General features: G+C 44.7%; 1 protein-coding gene across 1 annotated transcript in view; it reads left to right on the plus strand.

The window, feature by feature from the left end:
* The window catches only part of slc12a2 (solute carrier family 12 member 2), a 61,479-nt gene that overhangs the window by 20,956 nt on the left and 21,111 nt on the right, over positions 1-19,412 (plus strand). Inside the window, exons 3-13 of the mRNA XM_047015016.1 lie at positions 2,928-3,003; positions 3,374-3,469; positions 14,275-14,414; positions 14,986-15,096; positions 15,263-15,371; positions 15,659-15,783; positions 15,868-15,952; positions 16,066-16,232; positions 16,392-16,499; positions 16,662-16,785; positions 18,388-18,489. Of these exons, the coding sequence (XP_046870972.1) occupies positions 2,928-3,003; positions 3,374-3,469; positions 14,275-14,414; positions 14,986-15,096; positions 15,263-15,371; positions 15,659-15,783; positions 15,868-15,952; positions 16,066-16,232; positions 16,392-16,499; positions 16,662-16,785; positions 18,388-18,489 (1,243 nt within the window). The remainder of the gene's footprint in view (positions 1-2,927; positions 3,004-3,373; positions 3,470-14,274; positions 14,415-14,985; positions 15,097-15,262; positions 15,372-15,658; positions 15,784-15,867; positions 15,953-16,065; positions 16,233-16,391; positions 16,500-16,661; positions 16,786-18,387; positions 18,490-19,412) is intronic.

The raw sequence follows: 19,412 nt of genomic DNA on the forward strand, positions 1-19,412 counted from the left end.
ACAGTAGTCTATAACATGACAAATTAGTGTGTGCAATATGACAAATCTCATATCCTGTAAATTCTATGAATAAGTTGTTTATTTAAATTGACCACATGGAGAGGCCAATTTCTTATGACATTTAGAATTATATAACCTACTGTAAAAAAAAAAAAAGATACTTACTCATAACATTTTACTCCGTTATCAAGATACGAAATTGTGATTAGTCTCATGCCCCCAAAATTGTTTATGTGCGACTTCAAAATAGCATTTGTGCACATGCATATAATTGTGGTACAACCTATTTTCATTTCTCTACAAAAAACGCTCGATAATGACTGCACAGTATGTGCCTGCATTGAGCTGATGGTGTCTGGTCCATCGTTCAATCCAACGTTACATAAACTTAAACTAAAACATAAGCTTCATCTTTACATTCTTAACTTTGATACAGATTTTAGATTGGTATTAGCTGTCAATCACTTGCTTCCTTTCACTGCGCTTCGTTGTCACGTGACAGGGAGCTAACTAGAACGCAAAATGTGAAGAGCTTAAGAAAGGGAAGATGACTAACATGTATTTAAGCCGTCTATAGTAACATATAATGTAACTCCTGGAGTTAATGGGGCAAACTTACTCAGGGTTTTTCCTGACTCCAAATTATGCGTAGGTGGTAGCTTTTTGCTGAGTAGCAAATGTTTTTTTGAGTGCTCGCAAACAGCAAATGTTTACTCCTCGACAGGTCTGCAAACGCCTTTGTAAACTGAGATTTGTTAAAACGTTTGTTGACCGAAACCGTAGGTCGAGGGTTGGGGTTAAATAAGCCTAAATACAAAACTTCCTACCTAGTAACCAGTATAGCAACTAGGGATGGGCATAATTAATCGACGATCGATTATCGATCATTAAGAATTTAGTCGATGACATTATTTGTTCATCGATAAAACTAATGCATGTTCTGTTGCGTAGTGTGAGTCTTGAAAGAATGCAATGGATTTCGCTATGTGGTAGCAAGTAAACATTTTACCAAAATGCCACATATGCCTACTCAGTTACCGGCGAGTTTCCATGTATTTCAAAAGTAAACATGAAGAGTTCACGGCGAAGTGTAGCGTGAGACCATATTGACTAAAAAATTACTTTGTTCACTGCCAACACTGCAAAGCTGAGTATAAATACAACTCCTCCACGACTCAAATGATGTACCACTTGAAGAACGTACATCCGACCCTGGTCAGTGGCGGTGCATCCTGCTCTCGGTGCTAGCACGGAGGAGCTGCGATGCACAACGAGCAGAGAAAATTACCCAACGGATCTGTAAGTCAATCGAGATGGATATGCTACCCTTAAGTATTGTTGAGGGCAAAGGTTTTTATGAAGCTTTGTTAATTAGCCGGGAAAAAAACGAGGGTCAATTGTGTTTGAGCACAGGCTTCTAGCTGTCTCTAGGAGTTACAGAAATAGTTGTTTTTCTTGTAATAGCCACAGATCTCAATGCGGAAACACGCTGTTTTTTCTATTTTCACTGCATTTTAATATAGCCTATAAATAGTGAATTTTAATATAAAAATGTTAATGATTAATCGAAAATCGATCGTTAATTCTCCCGACGATCGATTAAGACAATTTAGTCGAATGCCCATCCCTAATAGCAACCATGACAGTTTCCTGCTAGCACGCGTAGATATCTCAGGAATTTAAGGTCGGCATAGCGACGGACGCGTCCTTGCTTCGGAACGGCATTGTGACGTCAGGTAGGACACTATTTGGCCCTAGGAAAGTATTTGGCCTGACAGCACCACTGTCCAAAAGATGACCGATATTGCCGTGACAAAGGGGATTTGCGGCACAACAATATGATGGAGCATATATAAAACGAAATACGTCACACAATATATGACGTAATATCCCTCGGCCTTATGGGGAAAAATATTTAACATCAAGATAAACATACATTTATAGCCCCAATTTTCCGCATAGTGCAGTCTGAAATCCTGTTAAATATAACTTTATTATTGATGTCTCTTACGAATATTTAGAAGCGTTTACCTCACTAGGAAATCAGACCGATTTAGATCATGCAGACTGCTGGTTTTGCTCGTCCTGGTTTTGACTACTGTCTGTGTGAAACTAAATAATTGGCATTGCAACTAGAAAGTGAATAATCTTCTGAATACATGCCACCCTTGTTTGACACCACCACGCTCTGAGTGGTAGACTACAAGCATCAGCAAACAGAGACATGAATGAGAGTTGGTCACAGGCTGCTCAGGCTTTTGGCTCATGAGTGTGAATTGCTTTTCTGATTTAATCGTACAAGCTTGGCAGTGGCCTGTGATGTACTCACACTAGAGGTCTGAAACATATGAGTTGAATGAACTACATGCTGAGCAACTGATAAAAAGGGTTGCTCAGTGGTTTAAACTTTGAGCTAATTTAAATAAAAAAGACCTGCTTTGAACTGGTGTTTTGCAGCAAGGTCTCAGGTATAAGGCAAATGTCTGCGTTTCATCACACAGCTTGTACTTAGACATTTTAAAAGACCTTCCTTCCTCTCCAATATAAATATTGTACCTTTTTTTCACCCTTGTGTTTTAAACATCAAAGATAAATCACTTCAATTGGTTATAGTGGAAGATATTGTATAGTCTTAATCAATTTTAAATAACAAAGGGGAAATATCACTCTTTTGATGAACCATTGTCTGGTATGTTATGGTTCAAAGTTATGTTTGTCAACTTATGACATATATCAAACTGCCATGTAATTATTTGGGCTTTCACCCAAGGGTTTTCTCAATCTGGCCTTTTAAACCTGGGAAATTCTCCATCTTTATGTTTAAACCTTGGCACTTGTCACAATTTGTGGACTCAAGCTGACATTATAGTCTTGCAGTTCGGTGTTCAAGTTACATGCATACTAACTAACAACCCTTCCCTTTGCAGGTGCGATGCATGTTGAACATTTGGGGCGTAATGCTCTTCATTCGCATGTCTTGGATCGTGGGCCAGGCAGGAATTGGTAAGGAGAGTAGACTTTCGGAGTCCTTGTGAATTACTGTTTTAATTCACACAAACACCTCCATCCCTCCACCTTACCTCTCATCACCCCTCAACCAATCGCCATTCAGATGTGGAATGTTGACATCTGGTGACACATGGTCAACTATCACACACCAGTTAGTTCAAGTGCTGCCGCTACTCTTCACAGGGGCTGCCAGAATAGTTGTTTTCCCCTTGAGGTGTAAAAGCAAGGTAGTAAGGGGTTATACAAGATAATCTTGGTTAGCTGCAAATAATGTTTTATTTTTTCAGTTATTTTCCTCTCAGGAATTTGTTTTTAAAGCAATGTGTCCCTAATTAATCCTGTCCTCCATGTTCTTCTTCCACAGTTCTCTCCTGTGTGATTGTTCTCATGGCAACAGTTGTGACAACCATCACTGGACTCTCCACTTCTGCAATTGCTACCAACGGATTTGTACGAGGAGGTAAATACGTCCATTTACATATTTCTGTCCCAAGTTGCCCAAAACCAAATCCTCCTTGTCAAATCAAATTTTAAATGTTTTTGCCATTAGATAACTGTGCCACATTTGCTCTTCATTAAAACATAATATTAAATGTAAACTTGTAGTTGTAAAGGATCAATGTTGGACAGTATAGTCATCTTGTTTAGTAGAAGCCTTTTTTTAAATAGCACAATGAACCAGGTCTTTGGTATATTTATTGCAAGAAGTGAGAGTAACTCGATCTGCCTTTAGGATGCATTCTGTCAGTAAGAGTTTTATCCAGGTATAGTCATGGATCCCATGGGGTCAATGGAGCCGGTTATTCAGTTTACCTTGACTAAGCACAGCTGTTTCTGATGCAGCTTTAGTGGGAGCTTACCAAGGCTGTCACAATCCTGATAAGTGTATCAGAATCAGAAAGGGATTTATTCGCCATGAAAGTTTGCACAGACAAGGAATTTGCTTGGGCAGGAAGGTGCATACAATAAACATATCGGAATTTTTAATTTAAATATGTGGTCTAACTATACTAAGGGTACATAAACTAGCAATACTAAGTGGAATTAGAATTAAAATAAAATATACAATAAAATATAAGTTGCTGTAATTTACAATATAAAAATACAAATATTACAAAAGATACAAATAGTACAGATACAGTTTAATGTAGTGCAAAATGGAAAGTGTTTTAAGACATGAGGGGCCCTATTTCAAGGATCTGAAACACAAGTATCAAAACGCAAAGTGCAAGTAACTTTTTGGGTGGGACTCCGGCACGGTTGCTATTTTGCCGGCGGGATAAATGACTGCGCCTGGCGCAGATCTAAAATGGGTTGGTCTGAAGTAGCTACATTACTAATTGGTATGGTTTGGGCGTATTGGCAATAAACCAATCAGAGCGTCATCTCACATTCCCTCTAAGAGCAGGCGCACTTCTTACATGACTGATTGCTATTATAACGGCAGATTTGCCAGGCGCAGACCAGGAGCGGTTCACAGCCGAGGAGACAGACTTTCTCGACAGGGCCGTAAAAGTTAAAGTGACATTGTATGGGAAAGGCAGAGAAGATTTCTTATTGCACTAAATTGCCCGTTCATGCTGTTCATTTAAATTCTTATTCTTATATACATTTAATTTTTTTCGTCGTCGTCATCTGCCGCTTGTCCGGGGATCGGGTCGCGGGGGCAGCGACCTAAGCAGGGAGGCCCAGACTTCCCTCCCCCCGGCCACTTCCGCCAGCTCTTCCTGGGGGACCCCAAGGCGTTCCCAGGCCAGCTGAGAGACATAGTCCCTCCAGCGTGTCCTGGGTCTTCCCCGGGGCCTCTTCCCAGTGGGACGTGCCCGGAACACCTCACCAGGGAGGCGTCCAGGAGGCATCCTAATCAGATGCCCGAGCCACCTCAGCTGGCTCCTCTCGACGCGGAGGAGCAGCGGTTCTACTCTGAGCCCCTCCCGGATGACCGAGCTTCTCACCCTATCTCTAAGGGAGAGCCCGGACACCCTACGGAGAAAGCTCATTTCGGCCGCTTGTATTCGCGATCTCGTTCTTTCGGTCACTACCCATAGTTCGTGACCATAGGTGAGGGTAGGAACGTAGATCGACTGGTAAATAGAGAGCTTCGCCTTTCGACTCAGCTCCTTCTTCACCACGACGGACCGATGCAGAGCCCGCATCACTGCGGACGCCGCACCGATCCGCCTGTCGACCTCGCGCTCCATTCTTCCCTCACTCGTGAACAAGACCCCGAGATACTTGAACTCCTCCGCTTGGTTCAGGATCTCCTCCCCGACCCGGAGATGGCACTCCACCCTTTTCCGGTCGATTACCATGGCCTCAGATTTGGAGGTGCTGATTCGCATCCCAGCCGCTTCACATTCGGTTGCGAACCGCTCCAGTGAGAGCTGAAGGTCACGGCCCGATGAAGCCAACAGGACCACATCATCCGCAAAAAGCAGCGACCCGATCCTGAGGTCACCAAACCGGACCCCCTCAACACCCTGGCTGCGCCTAGAAATTCTGTCCATATAGGTAATGAACAGAATCGGTGACATAGGGCAGCCCTGGCGGAGTCCAACCCTCACCGGAAACAAGTTCGACTTACTACCGGCAATGCGGACCAAACTCTGGCACCGGTCGTACAGGGACCGGACAGCCCCGATCAGGAAATCCGGTACCCCGTACTCTCGGAGCACCCCCCACATGAGCCCCCGAGGGACACGGTCGAACGCCTTTTCCAAATCCACAAAACATGTGTAGACTGGTTGGGCGAACTCCCATGTACCCTCCAGGACCCCGCGGAGGGTATAAAGCTGGTCCACTGTTCCACGGCCAGGACGAAAACCACATTGCTCCTCCTGAATCCGAGGTTCGACAATCCGACGGACCCTCCTCTCCAGGACCCCTGAATAGACTTTCCCAGGGAGGCTGAGGAGTGTGATCCCCCTAAAGTTGGAGCACACCCTCCGGTCCCCCTTTTTAAAGAGGGGAACCACCACCCCGGTCTGCCAGTCCAGAGGCACTGTCCCCGATGTCCACGCGATGTTGCAGAGTCGTGTCAACCAAGACAGCCCTACAACATCCAGAGCCTTAAGGAACTCCGGGCGGACCTCATCCACCCCAGGGGCCCTGCCACCGCGGAGCTTTTCAACCACCTCGGCGACCTCAGCCCCAGAGATAGAAGGGCCCCCCCCGATGTCCCCAGACTCTGCCTCCACGTCGGAAAGCGTGTTGGTGGAATTAAGGAGGTCTTCGAAGTATTCCTTCCACCGATCCAGGACGTCCCCCGTCGAGGTCAGCAGCGCACCATCCCCACCGTATACAGTGTTGACAGAGCACTGCTTCCCCCTCCTGAGCCGCCGGATGGTGGTCCAGAACCTTTTTGAAGCCGTTCGGAAGTCATTCTCCATGGCCTCGCCGAACTCCTCCCATGCCCGGGTTTTTGCCTCCGCGACCGCCAAAGCCGCGTTCCGCTTGGCCTGCCGGTACACATCAGCTGCCTCTGGAGTCCTACCAGCCAATAAAGTCCGATAGGCCTCCTTCTTCAGCTTGACGGCATCCCTCACCTCCGGAGTCCACCACCGGGTCCGAGGGTTACCGCCGCGACATGCACCGACCGCCCTGCGGCCGCAGCTCCGGTCAGCCGCTTCAACAATGGAGGCCCGGAACATGGCCCATTCGGACTCAATGTCCCCGGCCCCCCCCGAGACATGATCGAAGCTCTCCCGGAGGTGGGAGTTGAAGCTCCTTCTGACAGAGGGTTCCGCCAGACGTTCCCAGCAGACCCTCACATTACGTTTGGGCCTGCCAGGCCTGACCGGCGTCCTCCCCCACCATCGAAGCCAACTCACCACCAGGTGGTGATCAGTTGACAGCTCCGCCCCTCTCCTCACAAGAGTGTCCAAGACATGCGGCCCCAAGTCCGATGACACGACTACAAAGTCGATCATCGAACTGAGACCTCGGGTGTCCTGGTGCCAGGTGCACATATGGACACCCTTATGCTTGAACATGGTGTTCGTTATGGACAAACCGTGTCTAGCACAGAAGTCCAACAACAAAACACCACTCGGGTTCAGATCGGGGGGGCCGTTCCTCCCAATCACGCCCCTCCAGGTCTCACTGTCATTGCCCACATGAGCATTGAAGTCCCCCAGGAGGACGAGGGAATCCCCAGGAGGAGCGCTTTCCAGCACCCCCCCCAGAGACTCCAAAAAGGGTGGGTACTCTGAGCTGCCGTTTGGTGCATAAGCACAAACGACAGTGAGGACCCGTCCCCCCACCCGAAGGCGGAGGGAGGCTACCCTCTCGTCCACCGGGGTGAACCCCAATGTACAGGCGCCGAACCGAGGGGAAACCAGTATTCCCACCCCAGCTCGACGCCTCTCACCAAGGGCAACTCCAGAGTGGAAGAGAGTCCAGCCCCTCTCAAGGAGACTGGTTCCGGAGCCCACGCTGTGCGTCGAGGCGAGGCCGACTATATCTAGCCGGAAACTCTCTACCTCGCGCACCAGCTCAGGCTCCTTTCCCGCCAGCGAGGTGACGTTCCACGTCCCTAAAGCTAGCTTTTGCAGCCGAGGATCGGACCGCCAAGGCCCCCGCCTTCGGCCGCCGCCCGTCTCACACTGCACCCGACCCCCATGACCCCTCCTGCGGATGGTGAGCCCACTGGAAGAGGGTCCCACGTTGTCTCTTCGGGCTGTGCCCGACCGGGCCCCATGGGAAAAGGCCCGGCCACCAGGCGCTCGCCATCGAGCCCCACCCCCGGGCCTGGCTCCAGGGGGGGGCCCCGGTGACCCGCTTCCGGGCAGGGGCAACTGGGAACCATTGTTGTATTTCTTCATGGTTGGTTTTTTGAGCCACTCTTTGTCTGGTCTTTCACCTGGAACCTGTTTGCCTTGGGTGACCCTACCAGGGGCATGAAGCCCCCGACAACATAGCTTCCAGGATCACTAGGACACGCAAACCCCTCCACCGCGTTAAGGTGGTGACTCAAGGAGGGGATTTAATTTAAATTTTAATCATTGAAGAAATGTAACGTGCCATAAATCAAAACAATGTAACGTAGCTTTGCAGAAAGAAGACCCTGACCTCGCCAGCAGTGCGCAGGGGCCAAGTTTGCGCCCTGGAAATAGCATCTGAATAACGTGCCATTGACTTTAGACTATGTTTTTCCTGGACAGTGGCGGAATTGTTTTTCTTTAATTGCAAAATGGCACCAGGGAACGTTTGCGCCGGAACACGCCTCCTTTTTTCGCTGAACTTCCCTCGGGAGCTCAGTCATTCACTAATTTACCGACGTGCGTTTGTGGAGGGAAAAGTCCGCTTTGCGTCAAGTGCAAACTAGGCATGATAGTTGCGTCATTGACAAAGTCAATTGCGCTGCGTGCAAGATAGGGCCCAAAGTCATTAAAGTCAGTGTGAACTCTTGGCCTTGTTGAGGAGGCCAACAGCGAAACGGGTTTTGGTCCTGATGGACCGCAGGCTTCTGCCGGAGGGGAGTGACTGAAACAGGGAGTGTCCAGGTTGGGGGAGTCGGTCACAATCTTCCTAGATTGCAGCCAATCATCTTTTCCGCAGTGCGGATGATGCGCTGCAGCCTGCTCTTGTCCTTGGCAGTGGCAGCAGCGTACCAAACGATGATGGAGGAGGTGAGGATGGACTCAATGATGTCTGAGTAGAAGTGCACCATCATTGTCTTAGGCAGGTTGAAAGGTAGGAAGTACATCCTCTGTTGTGCTTTCTTGATGATGGAGCTGATGTTCAGTTCCCACTTGAGGACCTGGGAGACGATAGTGCCCAGGAAGCGGAAGGACTCCACAGTGTTGACTGTGGAGTCACACAGGGTGATGGGGGTGAGTGGGGCTGTATTCTTCCTGAAGTCCACAACCATCTCCACTGTCTTGAGAGCATTGAGCTGTAGGTTGTTCTGACTGCACCAGGTCACCAGGTTGTCTGCTCCCCACCTATAATCAGACTTGTCTCCACCAGAGATGAGCCCAATGAGGGTAGTGTCGTCCGCAAACTTCAAGAGTTTGACGGACGGATGAGTGGAGGTGCAGCTGTTGGTGTACATGGAGAAGAGCAGAGCAGAGGAGAAAGGACGCAGCCCTGAGGAGATCCGGTGCTGATGGACCAGGAGTCCGAGACTTGTCTTCCCAGCTTAACACACTACTTCCTGTCAGACGGGTCGGGCACGTTCAGCTGGGAGTGCTTGTCCTGAAGCAGGGCGGGGATGATGGTATTGAAGGCAGAGCTGAAGTCCACAAACAGGATCCTGGCGTAGGATGCTGGGGAGTCCAGGTGCTGAAGGGTCAAGTGGAGGGCCATGTTGACTGCATCGTCCACAGACCTGTTGGGTCTGTAGGCAAACTGCAGGGGGTCCACCTAGAGGGTTTGTGATGGATTTAAGGTGTGCCAGCACCAGGCGCTTGAAAGACTTCATTACCACAGGAGCAGGGAAACGGGTCTGTAGTCATTAAGTCCTGTCGGCCTTGGCTTTTTGGGCACAGGGATGATGGTGGAGGACTCGAGACCCCTGTCCCCACTCCTAAAAGCGGCCTCTTTCTCTGACCTCAACCTTCTGAGTTTAGCTGTAAACCAGGGTTTGTCATTGTTGTAGCTCATCCAGACTATGGGAGGCAGTCATGAACATATCCCAGTCAGTACAGTCCAAGCATGCCCGCAGATTCTCCATAGCCTCACTAGTCCACTGTTTTGATGTCCTCACAGCAGGCTTACAGCGCTTAAGCTTCTGCCCGTATGCAGGAATCAGGTGGACCATGGCGTGGTCTGAGTGACCCAGTGCTGCTCGGGGGACTGCATGGTAGGCTTTGCTGATTGTAGAGTAGCAATGATCCAAAGTGTTCCCTTCTCTGGTAGGGCATTTGATGAATTGTCTGTATTTTGGGAGTTCTCGAGTGAGATTGCCTTTGTTAGTCGCCTAGCACAATAACCAAGGAATCCGGATTTGCATGCTCCACACTCTATAGTCGCCCGGTGAGTACATGTTGAGCCTCGTTGACGCTAGCCAGCGGAGGCATGTAAACGCAGACCAGAATGAATGAAGCAAACTCACGTGGCGAGTAAAAAGGTCTACAGTTAATAAAAAAGGATTCCAGATCAGGAGAACAGTGCTGCAGAATCACTGTCACATCTTCACTCCAGCCACTGTTAATGTAGAATCAAATACACCGCCTTTCGTTTTGCCAGAAAGCAGGGAGTCACGATCCCCTTAGGAGTTTAAAACCTGCTAGCTGTAGCGCAGAGTCTGGGATCAGTTCACTCAGCCATGTCTCTGTAAAGCACAAACCGGAAGTTGAATGAAAGTCTCTGTTTTTCCACACCAGTAACTGAAGTTCATCCAGTTTGTTGCTCAGCGAGTGCACGTTGGAGAGAAATATCCCCGGTAACGCTGTGCGTGCCCCTCGCCAGCGGAGGCGCACCAAAGCACCTGCTCGTTTGCCTCTCCTACGACGCTTCGCTGCTAGGGCAAAGCCGAGGGTGGCTTTGACTATAATTCCCACTAATTCTGCCGCTGGAAGCAGGAAAGTGGGAAATAAATCCACAGGAGTTGTATTCCTGATGTTTAGAAATACTTCTCATGTTAGAGAACCCTGGAAATCTTTGCAGAACACTGAATTAATAGACAAAACTAGACAAAAAAGCGTGCACCTAACGACTGCGGCTGCCATCTTCGGCGCCATCTACAGACTACATGGAACATGTAGTGTGTGTGGTAATCAGCTACATAGCTGGCACTTCCGGGTCAGAAAATATTAAGACAGATATTAGGATGCTTATGCATTATATGCTTTGCCATAGGCTGCAATATGTTAAGTAAATGTGTCCCAAAGAGAACATTCTTTGTTCCAAGAAGTACTTTTTCCTCTGACAGGCATTTTCTCATCTCTCATCAACTCCAAAATACCTCCCGTTGAGGTATTCAAGGATGTTTTCATTCTACCTTTCTCGTGACCTCTAAAAAGCACACAGGCCTTTATTTTAGACCTCCCCTTTTACGGACTCTAGATGTCATCGCCTCCGCTCATTAATTTCTTCACCTTGAGGAAGGTCAAGATATTGCACAGCTAGAGCCTGACAGGTAGGAGTCTTTGCCGGACCAATAATGAGATGCCTGATCACTCATGGATATTGGCATTCAGATGCAAAAAACTTCCATAACAGCATAAAACAACCCCTCACTTAATAAAATCAGTATTCTTGCAAATTAGCAGAAATCCTTACATAGCCAGAAATGGCCCAATAAATGTATCTGTTGGTTTACATGTTAGTCTGTAAGAAACGTGCAAAATAGTTCATACAATTTTTTTTATTCTAAGGATGTTGGTGCGATACAAAAAATCCAAGACTTTACTGATGAAATACTGTCTAGCTAACTAAGAAAAATACGATATTTAAAGTGGATGGGTCATTTCAGTAGGTATAGCGGGAAAGTGGGCTTTGCATACAGAGAAAATGAAAACTCCATACTTAATGGTTTTCTCAGATTTAGGAACACTACGTATGTGACTGATATCTCACATTTGTCTTCATAGATTCCACTTAACTTCTAATGGTGCGCTCATGAACGAGCTTGTTGTCCCCGTCAACTCCCATATTTGACCTTGCGTGGTTGTGGTCTTTGTGAAATGGAGATCTTAATTTGCAAATTAGGAGGAGAATCATGTGTGGTGGCCTTAGGCTAGCAGTTATTTGAATGTTGATGGAGTTGTTTTTATTTACAAAAAAGGAATTAATCAACCTATTGTGCCCTTATCGTAACATGTGCAGTCGATAGCACTGATTACATTTGGGGAAACCGGTTTTCGATGCAAATTGCGCTTTAATGTTGGCCTGTTCAACAGCAGTATAATCTAATATACCTTGGGGACATGCGGATCATGTCATCCCACACCTCCGGCATCACACAACTGAGGGTGGATTGGCTTATCCCTGACCTGTCTGCCAGCTCCCACTGAAATGGACCAAATGTAAACGTTTTTTTCTGGCTAAATGGGTTAAAGCGAGATAATTGTTATAATTTTTTTATAACCTATAGAATTTACTCCCATTGTCGATCAAGTAAATGTCATTTGTTATGCATGCACTTTCTCTCTGCCTTTCGGTCACTCTGTCGTATCACATCTCAAAACATGGCGTACACATGGTTTCTGAAGTGCGCAGAAGGTTTGCAGATTCTCCCGCCACGTGTTTTTTCTTATATGAAACTGTAGAAACGCCCATACACGTTTCGACACCCATTTTAACGCGTACCTGCCTTCGTACATTTGGCCCTTGTTGTGAATAGGGCTGTGACAAAGCTACCTATTTCTGGAAGGCTACCGCGGTTTGCACGGTAAAGTAAAAATCCATATCGCAGGCAAGTTCATACCGTCCACCAGTGGCGATTTTAGACCCTTTTTAGGGGTGCTCAAGCACCTATAAATTTCATGTCAGCACCCCTAGAAATAATAATAATAAAAAGAAAAACGTTTTTTAAATTATTATTGTTTATATCATTTGATGCTGGTAGTTCATGAAGAAAGGGACAGGATTAGTTTTCATTCAATGTTTTGCATAATACATACATGTATTAATTGTTATCCAGTGAAATTAGGGATTTATTAGCAAGGGGGTTTAACACTTTTGCAAGGCACTGTATTCATGTCACATTCTCATTGGGGGCTGAGCACCCCTAAAGGTCTGATCCTAGAATCGCCCCTGCCGTCCACCCCTAGTTAGACCTAATATATTCATGTATTTACGGTCTTCCTAATCCATGTCAATCATGAAATACCTTCTTGAATAGCTTTGTTAGAGCAGATGATAGTTTAGAGGCATGATGCAGGCATGCCTTTGTATACACCCAGCTGAGTATTGATCTTCTCACCATACATTTGCAGTTGCTTGTTTTGAAATGGAAGTCTGTAGCCTCTACAGGTATGATTTTTACCAGCTGGATGTAATATTATTCTCCCATCCAAAGAACTGAAGTTGTATTATCCCTTGACACCTCCTCAAGACCTCACCTGATTCATTTAGACTCTAATGAAAGGAGTAGAAAAATACTGGCCCCACATTGCCCCCAGTTGTAGCAGCATGAAGGGAAATTCAATAGTGTGTTTCTAAATTGTAGCGGCCCTTCCTCAAGTGACTGAGAGTAGTCAGCTCTGGCAGGGAGGTCTGAAATGGATATCAGGACGTTCTCCCTGGACATGGGCGAGGGCGAAAGAAAACAAAGTATTCAATTTTGTTTAAAATGTCCTGGTGAGAAAAAAAAGGATGAAATCACACTATAGTAAGAAGTATTTGTATTTTCAGCCATTACCTAATATTCCTGTCGGAAACCACTCTATTCTTGTAGTGTCACGTCTACAACTGCAGGATTGTTTTTAGTTGCAAACAGCAAGGGAGGCTCCATATTGTGGCTATTGTTTTGACTGGAACAGCACAGGAACCAAAGCAATGCACAGTCTTGTTTAAACATCAGCTCCTCTACCAAGTCAGTTTATTTGAAAGAATAATTGATGTTCAGAGACTTTAATCTCACTTTATAATCAATTTACTCAAACTAAAACCTCTCTCTTTGCTATAATGTAAATTATGCAACTACATACCAGTACCTATAGAAACAACATTGCTGTTGCATAGGGACTCCTATGTAGTTACACTTTATTGCGTTTTGGTGGAACAAGTAATTAGGCTAGTAACAGTTGGTATCGGGGAGAATGGGCTTTCAAGGGGAAAGTGAATGTTATCATTGATCTTGTTTTGGTAATGTAACCTTCAACTTCCTCTTACATCCCTCCCCCCATTTTGTCATAACCTACACAATTGAATTACATTGCAATACCTACAATGTTTTTTACCATTGCTATAGAAGGTAACAAAACATTGATGTAAAGTGTTGCCAGACATCTTAAGGCAGGAAAAGAATACTCAAGCACTATCTCTTATTTGTTCTTTGACCTATCCACAAACAATTACACTTTTTGCTGAAGCATTTAATCTTGAGCTCACTTGTGTTCTTGACAAGCTCTTGAGATGCTCAACAGTTTTGTTTCTGGAGATTTCATAAAGTGGGGTAAAAGAAGAATTGCTTAGGCAAATTAGTGATTAGAGGCTATGTCAATAAATTCTGCTCAAAGTCTGGAGGAGTTCTATCCACTTGATTTGTTTAGAGCTCCTGTACATGTTTGCTACACTGCACTATGTGTGTATTTACTGTTGTAGAAAATCAGTAGGCCCCACTCCCTTTTAATACTCTAAAATTTCTGTTTCCAGGAGGGGCATATTATTTAATATCACGAAGTTTGGGCCCAGAGTTCGGCGGTTCCATCGGTCTGATCTTTGCTTTTGCCAATGCAGTGGCCGTTGCCATGTACGTGGTTGGCTTTGCCGAAACTGTTGTGGAGCTGCTTGCAGTAAGTTGTTCACACATTTTGCCAATTAGTTTTTATGTATGTATTTAAGAAATTAAGATGTCTCTAATTGGCTTGATGATGTTTACTCCTTCAGTAGTAAGGTGGTTTACAGTTAGTTCCTTTACCCCTAATCAATTTTTAGTGCCTACTAATGCAAAGTTTATCATGATTCTACTCCTTCAAGGTATTCAAGGTGAAATAGGCTACTTATACCAAGGTTCAGTCCCCCGACACCCACCTAGCTTTTGTTACTTCCTTGTCGTAGCTGGATGTAGTCTCTATGTACTTAGATAACGGAAGAATGCCATCGGTGTCAACTGCAAACCTCATTGTGACCAAATCGATTTGGACTTAATGGAAAAATCTAAATTGTTATATTTTACATATTATACATGTACAGAAAATGGTTTTGCACTTGTTAGTTCGCTTTTTACCGTTAAACTAAGGTGATGGCTTTATTAACTGAAGATGTATTACATGTTTTTGAAATGGAGTTAAAACTATTTATGTCACCAATTGATTTAGAGATGCCTGTCCCCTCACGTTACTGTATCCCCACAAAATATCAAAGGGTGTTGATGCCATCATGACAGATGAGCTCAATGACGTCCGAATCATTGGCACCATCACAGTCATCCTTCTCCTGGGTATCTCTGTCGCAGGGATGGAGTGGGAGGCTAAGGTAAGTCAAAGCATTAAGTTGTACTTTCAGTACTAAAGGAAGGGGTTTACTGTTGACACCTTGTCAAATTTACCCTTAAGAAGTCCAATTCCTCCCAGAGATTTTTTTTGCTTAGGTTTAGGAGGCAAAGATCAATTCAATCTAAACTGTTTTTATGTTTTTATAGGCTCAGATCTTCTTGCTGATAGTTCTGATTACAGCCATCTTCAACTACTTCATTGGTTCTTTCATCCCTGTAAAGTCTAAAGAAGCTATGGGATTCTTTGGATATGATGGTAAGATAACGGGCAATGCCATGACTCTGATAGTCAAAGGTCAGTTTATAAATATGTACTGTACATTTTGCATCAGTGCAAACATTCTCTAAATTGCTTTGTGAATAGACACTCGTTTGTTCTGAAATGTTTTGTTGAAACCACAACACCAAAGCAATTGAATTAATCAATTTCATTGCTCACTGAGATGAACTGATTTGTTGTGCACAGCACACATGATCACCTCGAGGCATATTTGAATCAGCTGTCTCTTTTTACGTCTCTTCATTTTCATCTTTTTTTTCCAGGCTCAATCATGTTAGAGAACCTGGGTCCGGACTTCCGAGGCGAGACATTCTTTTCCGTCTTTTCCATCTTCTTCCCAGCAGCCACTGGTATTTTGGCTGGCGCCAACATATCAGGAGATCTTTCAGTAAGATGCAAATACTTAATTAATTTGCTCACAATATGAATGTTATCATTTGTGGTCATTCTGGACATGGGACTTTTGTTTTAGGATCCACAACTGGCCATTCCTAAGGGGACCCTCCTGGCCATTCTAATAACAGGAATCGTCTACCTTGGTGTTGCTGTTTCTACAGGTGTGTGGTGAGAATAATTGAAGGGTGCTGTATTAAGACAGGAAATCAGATTGTGAGTACAGAAGCAACAATGAACAGTACAGTTAGGATGAGTTTTTGTTGTCTATTGCCAGGTTCCTGCATCGTCAGAGACGCCACAGGAAGTATGAATGACACAGTTAGTTCACAGTTCATGGCCAACTGCACCGACGCAGCCTGCAAATTTGGCTTTGACTTTTCCTCCTGCAAGAATGGTGAGGAGGTCTCCACGTGCCGGTATGGACTGCAGAATGACTTCCAGGTATGTCGGGAGCCGTGTGTGTGTGGGCTGCAAGGAGAAGTGAATGAAGCATCTGGTACAAATGGTGATAGAGCGTTAGAGATTCGTGAAGGTGGGATGGTTAGCAAATTTGATAATGCTGAATATTCAATAATTTGTTGCTTTCTAATTTGTTATTAGGTCATGAGTGTTGTGTCTGGTTTTGGGCCAGTCATAACTGCTGGAATCTTCTCTGCCACTCTCTCCTCTGCCCTGGCTTCTCTGGTCAGCGCTCCCAAAGTGTTCCAGGTAACCTTTTATGATATTGGGCTTTCAACACACTCAAGCACTCTTTAACAAGCTGTGGAATCGTTTAGGGAAAAATGGTTGGAAAAAACGTTTTGGTCCTTGTCTCATGGTGAGCATCTTTCAATAAAACGCTGGTTTAAGTGTATTTCTTCACTTCTCCAGGCTCTATGCAAAGATAACATATACCCTGGCTTGAGCATGTTTGCCAAGGGCTACGGCAAGAACAACGAGCCGCTGCGAGGCTACATCCTGACCTTCTGCATTGCTCTGGCCTTCATCCTCATCGGTTTGTATATTACGATGACTGACAGTTGTTGTTGACTTGGAGCACATACTGAAATGTTATCCCTAGATACTATTCAGGAAGATGCATAAATTGAATGGCAACCTAGAGAGCTTTAAAGTTTTATGCAAAAGTTTGGGTATCCCTAGTCAATTTCTGTTACTGTGACTAGTTAAGTGAGTATAGATTTTTGTTTTGTTCAATTTGAAAGAAAATAGGAGCACCATGCAAAGATTTGGGCCTATAACAACATATTTGAGCACTCAGATAATCTTTACCAAGGTTTCAGACCTTAATAAGCTTGTAAGTGCTATGGCTTGTTCACAATCATCGATAGGAAAGGCCAGGTGATTCAAATATCAAAGCTTTATAAATATGCTGACTCCTCATACCTTGTCCAACAATCAGTAGCCATGGGTTCCTCTAGGCAGATGCCTAGCACTCTGAAAATAATTGATGCCCACAAAGCAGGTGAAGGCTATAAAAAGGCAGTGTTTTCAGGTAGCCATTTCTTCATTTCACAATGTAATTTAGAAACGACAGTTAACAGGAACAGTTGAGGTCTGAAAGACCAAGACACCTTTCAGAGAGAACTGCTTTAGGATTGCTAGAAAGGCAAATCTAAACCCCCACTTCACCATTTGGAAAACGTAGCAGACTGGAGTGGTGGTGCACTGTTCTACTGTGCAGCGGCACCTGCACAAATATGACCTTCATGGAAGAGTTATCAGAAAATAACCTTTCCTGTGTCCTCACCACAAAATTCAGTTTCAGAAGTTTGCAAAGGAGCATCTAAACAAGCCAGATACATTTTGGAAACAAGTCCTGTGGACTGGTGAAGTTAAAATATAACTTTTGGGCTGCAATGAGCAAAGGTATGTTTGAAGGGAAAAAGGATGCAGAATGTCATGATAACACCTGTCCAACTGTTAAGCACAGGAGTTGGATCGTTCATACTTTGGGCTTGTGTTGCAGCCAACAGCACAGGGTACATTTCACAGGTAGAGGGAAGAATGGCTTCAATCAAATTCCAGCAAATTCTCGAAGCAAACAGCACAGTCTGTAAAAAAAGTTGAAGATGAAAAGAGCATACCTTCTGCATCAGGATAATGATCCTAAACACACCTACAAATCCATAATGGACTACCTCAAGAGGTGCAAGCTGAAGGTTTTGCCATAGCCCTCACAGTCCCCCAACCTAAACATCAAAAATCTGTGGGTAGACCTCGGACACCAGTGCTTGCAAAATCCCAAGAATCTCACAGAGCCTTGTGCAAGGTAGAATGGGTGAAAATCCCCAAAACAAGAATTGAAAGACTCTTAGTTGGTTATAATAATGGTTTACAAGCTGTGTTACTTGCCAAAGGGGGTGTTACTAAGTACTAACCATGCAGGATGCCCAAACTTTTGCTTTGGGCCCTTTCCCTTTTCTGTTATTTTAATACTGTAAAAGATTAAACAAAAAAGTTAACTTGCTTAAAATATTAAATAAATTACTGACAGTAACATACATTTCAACCAAGTTTCCCCACACTTTAGCGTAAAACTGTATGTATGATGTTATGTTTTATTGTAAAATGCTCTTTATTTATTTTTCCTCCATAGCTCAGTTGAACGTCATTGCTCCCATAATCTCCAACTTCTTCCTGGCCTCTTACGCCCTAATCAATTTCTCAGTATTCCACGCATCTCTGGCCAACTCTCCAGGTAAGGCACAACAACTTCACTGCTGTTCTAATGAAAGTTCTTCGCTTACAGAAAGGGTGGAAGCTCACAAAGTCTGTTAAAGCCACTGATATAATGACACAAATACAAGATTCTGAGACTTATCCGCTTAAATAGCAGATGTGATAGGAGATGATTGAACCTCCACAGCAATTATTTCCAGCACATACCAGAGTCCTCTAAGGTCTCTTCAAACTACTTCAACAGGCTTATGTGCGAGGGTTCACAAGTCAATTTAAGACCACTATAGAGGATAAGCACATGGAAAAGTTTGGGGGGTGAGTAGGGGGAAGGATTAAGACGGTTCTAGTTCTACCTAAATACTCTACGCAATGTAGATCCGACTGCAATCATATTTTCCCTAAAACCAAGTATAGTCTTGTAGAGCTGTGCTGGAGTTGGCAAATCACCTTGCGTACAAACCATTTTGACACTGTAGTGGAAGGTGGCCCGGTCTCCATTGTCATTCTTAGTGAATTGGACTGGCTTATTATGCATGTCTACAGTGGTATGTGCTGCATGGGGTCTTATCTTTAAATACTTTATATAGTTTCAGATAAAGGAGATACTGGCATGACTGAGTTCTGGGAACATGTCACATACGGAAATACTTTATTATTTATAAAAGCTAATGAGGCTTATAAAGATTAGGACTGTTTTGCTTCTGAAGAGAATTGACAAGTGTGATCTAAACAGTTATGCTAAGTGTAACAAAGAATTAATTGTTGTTGCACCAGTAAAGAATCATGCACAGTAGGATTCAATTCAACTAGTATGTATGCTACATTAAGATGCATCCCTCCTTTTACTGATGTGATTGTTTTGGAGTTCAAATTACCAAAGGCTCTCACTGAATGTCACGGGCAGCATAGTCATAACAGTACATTGCGGTTTACTATCACATT

This window comes from Hypomesus transpacificus, unplaced genomic scaffold, assembly GCF_021917145.1.
Source record: "Hypomesus transpacificus isolate Combined female unplaced genomic scaffold, fHypTra1 scaffold_27, whole genome shotgun sequence".
NCBI classification, from domain to species: Eukaryota; Metazoa; Chordata; class Actinopteri; order Osmeriformes; family Osmeridae; genus Hypomesus; species Hypomesus transpacificus.